The sequence below is a fragment of the Phasianus colchicus genome, chromosome 18, assembly GCF_987193195.1.
Source record: "Phasianus colchicus chromosome 18, bPhaCol1.hap1.1, whole genome shotgun sequence".
NCBI classification, from domain to species: domain Eukaryota; kingdom Metazoa; phylum Chordata; class Aves; order Galliformes; family Phasianidae; genus Phasianus; species Phasianus colchicus.
The window spans coordinates 4,593,003-4,603,553 of record NC_143453.1 but is presented as its reverse complement, the minus strand read 5'-3'; the positions used below and the strand labels follow the sequence as shown (position 1 = coordinate 4,603,553).

The window sequence follows — 10,551 nt, the reverse complement described above, 5'->3', positions numbered from 1 at the left end:
AGATATTTAAAAGAAAGCAGCTCACTGTTTCTAAAAAGCATGAGAAGTTCTTGCTGTGGGCATTTAGACCACTAGTATTTATTAAGTCATAGAAAAATGGATTTAGATAAGTTGAGAACTTACATGATTTTTGAGCTAGCCCAGGTGCCAGTAGCAGTCTGGATACAGCCACACATTACACAACAACAGCTAACTTTTCCTGCTTCTGTAATACATCAGTACAGAAGTATGGATGGAACCAATAAATATATTCTAACTGTTGGGGAGAAAGAAGCAAAATGTAAGTCTGGGGACTAGATTTAAGTTCGTTAGAACAGAGAGGCATTCACTAAGATTAAATACTGCTTCTGCTAGAATTAGGTAAAATAACACTACTGGAATTCTAATGTATAAATACAATTTGGTGGTTAGCACTTCTGAAAAAAAAAAAAACACTTCAGAAGTTACTGCAGACAGAAGAAAATAATACAAGTCTCTACACTGGTGTAAACAAGTAATATTCTATACTTTTTAGCTTCTGAGCAGAACTGCTTTACAGCTGCTCTACCAAGTACATCAACTAACACATACCTTAGGAAACTCCATTTTACCTCAGGTAAGAAGTACCATTCTAGATGCTGTGGGCTTCTTTCTTCTTTTTAGCATACTGTTATTTGCTCATTTGTTGTTAGCATACAGACGCCTTCTCATTTATGAAATGTTTTAACTTAGCAGTGATAAACTAAGTAACTCAGTCTTTACTCCAAACAAAAGACAGGACAGCTTATGTAGAGATAATATTCCCCGAAGCAGCATTTTATTTTATTTAATTCCAAAACATTTAATTTAGAAGTCTGGCATCTCGGTCATCCATCTTAACATGGGCTAATATTGACATAGTGTTGTCAGAATACACAGACAACTAAACAGCCAAAGAGTTTACAAAAAATAAATTCATGATTCTTCAAAACAACTGCAAAAGGTTACAAGTATCAAAACTCTTAGGTAGATGCACTGCATTAAAATAAACTGTGCACATAAGTTAAGAGGCAAAAAAAAATTTGCTACCAAAACTTCACATTTCAAACAGTTTATTGTAAACTGATGAACAGGGTTGTCATTTCACATCAGCTTAACTGTTTGCATTGACTGAAAAAAAATTGAGGTGGCTAGTTTACTTTGCATGCACAAAATGTACTGCTTAACAGAACAGTCAGCTCATTTCAAATGGCAAAAATTTAAACTGGAATCTAATCATCTTCAATCGTTTTCCATTATTCTCTCTCGTCTGTTCTAATCAACAGGCAAACTAAAAATGCCTCATTTAATATATATCTTTCTGCACTGTTAAAGTGCAACTAAGATTACTAGGGCCAATAAACCAATCAATCCATCAACACCCATGAAGGCTCATCTCAAACTGCTTCTTGATAAAGTGGACAGCAAATCTGAACAGCTGTACAATACAGATATGCTTAGCACTAGATATTTAGTGTGACTGTGGCAAGGTAATATTGGTGATGACGGGGATTGTGAAGTGGATGAAAGACAGATCAGAGGAAAGCTTTTTAATTATTGCCTTCTCCTGCTTCTTCATCTTGCTGGTCACTCGTCCACAGAGTGAGGTTATCTCGAAGTAACTGCATGATGAGAGTGGAGTCCTTGTAGGAATCCTCATTTAGTGTGTCCAGCTCTGCTATGGCATCATCAAAGGCTTGTTTGGCTAAAAGGCAGGCTTGCTCAGGAGCATTCTGGATTTCATAGTAGAACACCGAGAAGTTGAGTGCCAGCCCAAGCCTAATTGGGTGAGTAGGCTGCATGTGCTCTTTGCTGATTTCAAAGGCCTCTTTATAGGCAGCTTCTGAGGCTTCCACAACACTGTTCTTCTTCTCTCCAGCAGCAACTTCTGCCAAATAGCGGTAATAATCTCCTTTCATTTTCAGATAAAAAACCTTGCTCTCATACTGGAAGTCATTGCAGTTCTTGATCAAGTACTTATCGAGGAGAGCCAAAACATCATTGCAGACTGTCTCAAGTTCCTTTTCTATCTTCTCCCTATAGGCTTTAACCTTCTCCAGCTTCTTCTCATTCCCATCAGCCATAGTCTTCTGCTCTATGCTGCTGATGACACGCCAGGAGGATCGTCTAGCTCCAACTACGTTCTTGTAAGCTACAGACAGCAGGTTTCTGTCCTCATTTGAGAGAGGCTCATTCAGCTCAGTTACCTGAAAAAACACAAAGATCAAATTCAAAGGGTTTATCTTCAGAAATAACAAGTTTCCTTCAGCACCTCCATCATGAAATCCAAAATTCAAAATTCCTTCCAGCCAGAAAACAGTTTGTAACATTTAAACTTGAAAGCTGTTTCTGCAGTCAAGACACAAAAGAATGGAACTCCCCCCAGCTCTGCTGTAATAGAGCTGGTATTTAAAACCCATTACAAAGCACATTCACCAAAAAAGAGTGAGTCAGGCTGGTGTAACAAAGAAGCGTTTGGAGGATTTAACTCCTACAAGTCTTAGCTATAATTATGCAGACTACAAACTTAACAATGAATTTAAATGTACCTAGAATATCAGTTTTATGAGTCTGGAACACAGCACAGACACTGGAAACTGCTGCAGTTCTTGTATTTCTTTCCTTTGTTGCTTTTTTTTTTTTTCATTCAACAGCAGAGATGGAAGAGCTGCAGTCATTAGGATTATACTCTGCATAGTACAAATGGAATTAGTGCTTCATACTGTCTTTCATTCACTGAGTGAGCAATTACACGGAGTAATACAGAAGTTAGCTTGATTTCTGTTGACTGGTGGCTGCAGGCAAGTTTGAAGGATAGGATATAAACGAAATTGCATAGGTGGAACAAATGAGGGTTATTTTCTTTGTTTTTGTTTTGTTTTGTTTTTATTTAGGGAAAAAACCTAAGTTCTTACTACTAAAGCTGCAGTAAGGGAAGGGTAGAACATCCAAGACTACATCTAGCCCTATTTCACTTTGTGCTGCTTAGAAAAAAAGACCTTTCAGACTTACAGTCACTCAGATTTGTTCAAATTTTGCAAGTTTACAAATATGAAATTAAGTTAATAGGAATTAAATTGAAAATCACAGCCCCACTACTTCATGCATACTTGATTAGTTGCATTGGAAGTCATAGAATTGTAAGGATACGCACTTCCAATTGAAGATAAAACTACCATTGCTCATGCACTGCTAAAATTAACTACTTCCCAAAAAAGTGCATATTTCCATGACACACAGTGTCTGCAGCCAAATTTGCAAGCTACAAGTAACTGTCACAAATATTTACACTCTTTTGAGACCACTGGTGTAAGCAGTGTACTCTCCAGCAAACATGGATCCTGCCAAGCCTGAAAAATAATTATAAAAATTAACTTTCTCAGAAAGGGAGATTACTTCAAATTGAGTTACCTCCAAAATGCCTTTTTCCCACAGCTCTGGGAGCTGAACTCCCAAAGACACCGCTGTGCCCACCCTGATACAATGACAAACAACCTACAGATAGTAAATGCACAGGAATCAACTCTATGTAATTGTCACAAGCTTCTTCACAGCTTCCACGCCCCATTTTCCCAGACACAGTCTCTACTCAGACCCACTTCTATCATCATCTCTAGTAAAGACATCAATTCCCTCAGGATGTGAAGGCTTAGCTAAGGCCTTTCTCTTCCCCCAGTCTGTTAGGATAGTGTTTGCTTTTACAAAAATAATATTAAAAAAAAAATCAAAACCACCAGAGATTAATAATTACTTGGTCATTCCACTGGTGGACATCTAAATAATACTCTGCAGCATCTAACAAATGCCATAAGAACCATCAAAAAAACATGATGTAAACCTACTCATTTACTATGCTACAGCTCGCGTATTTACGTATGGAGATGGAAATTATCGGTTTTCAAAATTTCATCCTATTTGTCTCAGGACAAAGTATAACCCTACAGCAGTATCATTAACCTCGAAAGAGCATTCTAGATTTTTTCCTAGCCTATTTTCTCTCTTCAGACATTACTCATTTTCAATTGCAGAAAATGTATCACAACATCCACCCTGAAAATGCTGATTCATAAACTGCGCGTGCATAGGATACAGTATTTGCAAAAGATCGACCCCTCAAATGCCTTTCCACCTTTCTTTCCTTCTCCATAACTGAAATTAAAGTGAATTACTTTTCAGATACAGTACAGTTGAAGTATCAGAACCATTACACTCACAAGTGGTATTCATACCCCTTGGCAGATGCTGTTAACTTAATGTAAAAACCAAGAACTATTTTTCACGTGAGCAGCACCAAGCAGGAGTGCAGAACCCAGCATTACAAGAGTTGTTTCCCACTAGTGATTCTTTCCATGGCAGAAGTTTCCAATGCTTGCAGTGGAACTCTTCTTTCCAGTGTCATCTTTCAACAACCTTCAGGATGTCAGTGTCATTTTCACGCCACCTCCCCATTTTTATTTCATTAATGTTGAACCCTTTCTATCTCATCTCAAAGGTGATTTCTGGAGGAGAAATGGCAAACTAGCCTCCATCCTAGCTAAAAGAATGCAGATCCTTTGTGCAGACATACATAAAAATCACACCTACAGCCTTAACACAAACAGCTATATTACCAGAAGCTAGAATGAAAGGAAAGCAATGCTTATCAGCAGCTTTATCAATTTCAGATACATCAGCAAATTACATAAAAACAGACATGTTTCTCTTTGTGTTGGGATGATGTAGAAAAGAAAACTTGAAATGCTAAAGGAAACGTTTCTTGTTTTCCACTCTACCTATAGTGTTATCTGGAGTTGATGATTCCTTAAGAAATGCACTTCTACTTTTTTGACCTAGTTTTTTTTATAGTGGCTATCAGGAAAAACAAGAGCACTTAAGAGAAAAAAGTTTGTAGTATGACTATTAACTTTCTGATGCGTAACTCTACTTTTCTTATGCAAGCATATTTCTGACACCAAAGTTTGCATCATCTTCTAAGGACTGCAAGATAATGCCAGCTGAATATACATTCTATGATCTACTAGCAGTTCACAAGTGTTAAAAATCCACTAAATTTAGGTTCTACAGTACTTAGAGGTATCTCCTCCTCAGCTCTTTGCCCAAGTTCTCTGATAGTTAAGTGAGAAAGAAGTCGAAGTACATAAAAGGAATCCTGGCCACAACACTGGGCTTCCTAGAGCAGAACTGACTTCCATTAGTGTGATCCTACATGGGCCACATCAAGCCAAGTTAATTTTACAATGAAAACTCACCAAACCAATGGTTCTGGAACTGACAGTAGATGAATGCAGTGTCAGGTTACCTAATGGCATCAGTCTGATCCAGGTAAACTGCACGTGTGAGACTGCACTTGTTCTGTTAGCAAGAACACAGTTGTCACAACTCGGTAAGTTCTTAATGAGCTGCTGCACCAAAAGACTGTACCTGAGCAGGAAAGCCACATTTAATGATTAAAACTATCCTGAGAAGGTTCATAATGAATACTGTTCATTATTTCTGAACAAACCAGACGAATTCATTTAAGCCAGAGCAGTACCTTGCATTGTGTGGCTTCAGGTTGGGTTTTTTTTGTTACAGATAAATTTACTGTGGTTACAAAACCACAGTGGAGATCATCTCACAGCAGGGAAGGACATTGTTCACATTAAAGCTTTAGAATATACCAAGACTCAATTTTCTTAGGGTGAAGTAAATGTCCTTCACATGCCTCATTTCAAAATTACACACCTCACATAACTGAGATTCATCTCAACTTTCAATACCTGCTACGTACCTTTACCAGAAAAGCAACACTGATTAAAAAACTACTACATGCTACTATATATTGGAATTAATACTGACTCACTCAGTTTACAAAGCAAAACTATTCAGCTTATTTAGTATTTATAATCAACGTTTAAAGTCAATTTCTGGAACAGTCTAATACCAAAAGCATTCACGTTCCCAATCTGCTCAATAATTTGTTGGAACAATATTTATTCCAACAAATGAGCACTTTAAACTCTTAGAATAACAGCATGTTTTTCCCCAGTGCGTTCGGAAGTCAATTTTTACCTACCATGTAGGATTACTTCAAACAGTTGGAAATTTAAAGTGGCACTCAATGCAGTGAGATTGCTACTGTCCTTGGAAGGATGGAATTTGGCAGAGGCACTTTTACATATGCATGTACTTCATATGAAAATAATATTGACTAAACCCATTGACTTATAAGAGCAACTTAATTGCATAGATAAATAGCTACTAATAGAAGTATACTTCTATTTTAAGTACAGATACAAGCAGAAACAGCAAAATTCTAAGAACAAACAGCAACAAAAATTGTATTCTTTAACAGTAGGTTCCTTATTTAAGGTACAACAGCTGTATCATCTGGCTTTTCTATAGAAGACTGAACAGACAGGACTGACAATGAGTGTTCCTCTACCTTTATAGCAACAGCTGATAAGAGTCTCATCATGTTTTTTCTTCACTGGAAGCCCCAAATATTGTCCAAATATGCTTTTGCTATACTAATCTTTGTCACTTCATGCTTTAAGAGCAACTGCCAGGCTGCTGACAATATTGTGTGCTGTAGAAACACGCTGGCAAATACCTGGAGCTGAAATTAACTGTTTGCATTTCCATTACACAGGAAATACAGCATGTTCACACAGCACCATTAAAAAAGAATCAAATACGCTATGTGAATATTTTTAAGAATCCTTTCAAATCAAAATATCCTGCAATGAGACTAGATATCCGATTTACAACACTGGCTTCCTGCTGAAGGAAGTCTAATATCTGAGTGCACAATGTGCTTCACCTCACACCTATAAAATCAACTCATACCTTAAGACAAAATTTTACATGGACAGCCTAATAGGAGGCAACTGTTGCCCTTTAAATTCAGCTTAATTTTTTATATTTCAGTACTTATAACATTTCATACATGCTAAAGACAGCTCATCTACAGTGTTAGCAAGCTCCAAATTACAGAAGCTCATCATTATACAGCTTCTTGTAGAGCAAAATTACAGAATACCGAAACTCAATGAATGAAAACTGAGCAGTAGTTCAGTTTAAGATGCCAACAGGACATACACACTAGTTACTTCTCTTTACGTATCTCCTGACACAGAGCAACCATGTTCTTTTTGCTTCACATGTTCAGGGAGCCATATATATCCTGCAGATCAGCAATGGCTGGGGGGAAAAAAAGCTACCAGGTACAGCTAGAAATGGTGTCTTCCAGAGCAGCAGTGAATTTTAGTGATTTCCTGGTTGCATCCTTCAGAAATAGTGGTGAAAAGTGTTCTTCAGGTGAATGAAGCTGTTACTACTTCACCATAGGTATCAGGAATTTTAATAATATCACTGAAAGACAGCTTACATCAACTGCATTTAATACTGAGATACTCAGAAGTATTTGTGCTTTAAAACTAGATTGATGCTAGTGTTTGTTATGTCACAGTAAGCAGTTAGTTAGACATGAAAAAGCAAGATAAAATAAATGTCTGATTCCTGCCCTCATTTAAAAGATGTAACATACATCACACAGTCCCTGAAGGAGGCTTTCTGCAAGAATCAATTCATGATGTGAACTCGATTTGCAGCTGCTCTTTCAACCCAATCTTCTCATGTCTTTATGCAGCACTATTTCTCAAGAGAAACCAAGGTTCTCTTGGGGCCTTTTGGTGTTCACAAAAAAAAGAGATCAACAAGACTAAATCAGTTGCAATTAGATACAGCAAATACCGTAATGGCCTTTGCTAAACATTTACCAGCATTAATATGGGCTTCAGAATTCAGATACGTTTTGTTTTTTTTTAAAAAGAGACACTCGACATGAGGTTTGGTCATTCTCCAGTTTTATTATGTACCAGTACAAACAGGTCAGTACAACTCGTTTTCATCGCAGCTGTAGCTTAGCGTAAAACACATGTCAGTATTCAACTGTATAAGGAACGCACTGAGAACGTTACCCTACAAAAAGAGGCAAGAAGGCAACGTTAAAGCTTAGGAAACAGATTCTGCGTGCAGCAAGCAGCTTCTATACCCGGATGCGATCACAGTTCCATCTTCGAATCGCAGCGCGCACGCCCGTGGGAGGCCCCTATTCGGAGCCTCTACGGCAGAACCCTCTAGAAAAGGAAGGGGCTCCTCCTGCCGCGCGCTGCTCAGTCCCCCCACCCCCACCCCGCCCCGCGCCCCTTCAGCCCCGGATGGGTCGCACCGCCCGCTCTCAGCCCCAGGCGCGGGGTGGCGGGGCGGCTCAGCGCGCTCCCTCCGCCCTGAGGCGGGCGGCGTTCAAACGGCCGCAGCGCACCGCGCCCGATTGGCGGCGCAGGGACGGCCACACCCCCGGGCAGGGACGGAGCGGGAGGCGCGGGCGTCGTTACGAGGGGGAGAGAGAAACGAGGGAGGGAGAAAAGCAGCTCCGGAGGGACGGGGGCTGGGGGCTCGGGCCGCCGCCCGGCTCCGCGCTGCGCAGGGCGGGAGCATCCAGTGCCCGACGGCCCCGCTCCCGCCCACCCCCTCCCTTCCTCACCGCCACGGGCGGGACGCGGCGGCCGCATCCTGCCCGGACCCACCCCGCGCCGGGCCGGACGTCCTTCCTCACCCCCCTCCCCCGCCACGCCGCCCGCCCCACTCACCGACTTCATGGCCGAGGCCATGTCGTCGTATCTCTCCGCCTGCTCGGCCAGGCGGGCTCGCTGCAGCAGCTGCTCTCGGTCCCCCATGGCCGCTTCCGTGGTGGCTGCCGGGCCGGGCGCTGAGCCCCTCAGACGGTGAGGAGAGGGGCGGGGGTCCGCGCCTCGGGACGCGCGGGCGGTGCGAGGGTACGAGCGCGTGTGGAGAGCGCAGCGCAGCCGCCGCCTCCCGCCCGCTCGCCGGGCGACCGTTAGGCTCGCCGCGCCTCACGCGCCGGGTGACGGTCGGCGCCTCGCGCTCACGGGCTGCAGCCGCGCGCTCGCCGCTTCCCCTCGGCGCCGCGTGCAGCTCGCGCCTCTCCGCCCGGCTCGGAGCCTCGCGCTGCTGCCGCCGCCTGCGCCTGCGCGCTAGGAAGGCAACGAGGGGGCGGAGCCGAGGGGACTGCAGGGGAGGGGAGGGGGGCGCTGCTCCCTCGCGTTCTATTTCTAGGTGACGTCACTTGCTATAAATAGCCATCCCGGGGCGCCGGCCGGGGGGAGGCGCATGCGCGCTGCGAGTGCTGCATTTTACTGCTGCAAAGGTGGAGGTGGGCGGTGGGCATTGCGGAGCCGGGCGGCGCCCCGCAGCGCAGCTCTGTGCGGCCCCGGGCGCGGCCGATCGGCTCTGGTCCCCATCCTCAGAGCTTTAGCCGTGTCTTGCTTTTTAATAGTTGAGCTCTTTAAGAAATCGGGCGGCCGTACGTCAAGATCGTCGCTAAGGAACGGCGCCGCGCAACGCGCTGCTGTGTGCAGGGCTGGCGGTGAGCGGTGCGCGCCCGGGGCTCCGCGCAGCACTCAGCGCTCCGTGCCCGCCCTGCCCGCCCTGCCCGCTGCCGTGCTGCAGCTCCATAGAAAGCAGATCGCAGCGTTTCTAGAACCACTCGCTCACCCACTGAGCCACAGAGCGTGCGTTATCCAGCAAATATATGTGGGTATATCCACGAAAACATTCTCAAAGTGCTTTTCCTTCCCCCCCCCGCCCCCACTTTTTTTTTTCTTTTTAATCGAAGCTTCTGTATAATGGCTATTTGCCAGTCTAAAGCATCTCAGAGGTTCCCAGCTCTGAGTGCACAGGGTGATACGTAACATCACTGACCTCACAGCAGCCAGGTAGAAGTTAGAGCCCTCAGCCCAGCCAGCAGGCAGCGTAGCACTCAGAGCTGATGGTTTGGCCGGGCTGCTCTGCCAGCAGGCAGTGCACAACACTTACTTGTGAACCTTTTCTTTATGGGGAGTTTACCCGTCACCACTCCATGGGCTGCTGTTCAGACTCTGGCTTGCAGTGGTGGAACCATGTCTCATCACCAGGAATGATACAATCCAGGAAACTGGCACCTTCAGCCTTGTACTGGTTCAGTGGGTCCTACTAAGATTGCACATGTTTTTCTTTCTGTTCCTGTGTGAGCATTTGTAGGATGCACCTGATGCAAGCTCTGTGATATTCCAATGCATTGAAGCCACACACGGTTCCCGGTCGTAATGTGCTGATTCACACTGATGAGCTGATGGAGATGCGCTTCATTTCACGGTGGGACAGCTGTGCACGGCTGTCCAGAACATGGCTTGTCACTGCTGAAATGCAACACTCACTGCATCACAGTGCTCACATGCACTGTTTGCACACCAGAACCACCCAGCAAGTGTCAATGGGTGCCATTTTTTCCACGTGGAGGAATTCAGTGACATACTTTTGCTTCAAACGCACCTCCATGTCAGACACCATTCTGTCAGTGCCCCTCTGCTGCCAACTGTCACTCAGCAACAGGATGTAATGAGGAGGGAGATGTAATGGGGAGGTTCCAATTCTACTGCTGTACCACCAGTGGGCCAACATGATAAAATAGAAGGCATTACTTTTGGAGCAGCCCTCATATGTAGCATCTAG

The 10,551-nt window shown here is 43.7% G+C and overlaps 1 protein-coding gene across 1 annotated transcript; it reads right to left on the bottom strand.

Moving 5' to 3' along the window:
• Positions 1 to 752: 752 nt before the first annotated feature.
• On the bottom strand, positions 753 to 9,072 carry YWHAH (tyrosine 3-monooxygenase/tryptophan 5-monooxygenase activation protein eta). The gene is made up of 2 exons (XM_031592295.2): positions 8,631 to 9,072; positions 753 to 2,204 (listed from the first exon to the last, which is right to left on the bottom strand). The coding sequence occupies exons 1-2, from the start codon at positions 8,715 to 8,717 to the stop codon at positions 1,548 to 1,550; spliced, it is 744 nt and encodes a 247-aa protein (XP_031448155.1). The 5' UTR covers positions 8,718 to 9,072; the 3' UTR covers positions 753 to 1,547.
• Between the last annotated feature and the right edge of the window lie 1,479 nt (positions 9,073 to 10,551).

Excerpts from the sequence above, each read along its gene's own strand:
- YWHAH (XM_031592295.2), bottom strand. The coding sequence starts at position 8,717 with ATGGGGGACCGAGAGCAGCTGCTGCAGCGAGCCCGCCTGGCCGAGCAG. Across the intron at positions 2,205-8,630 it reads TGGCCTCGGCCATGAAGTCG|GTAACTGAGCTGAATGAGCC; the intron begins GTGAGTGGGGCG and ends GTGTTTTTTCAG.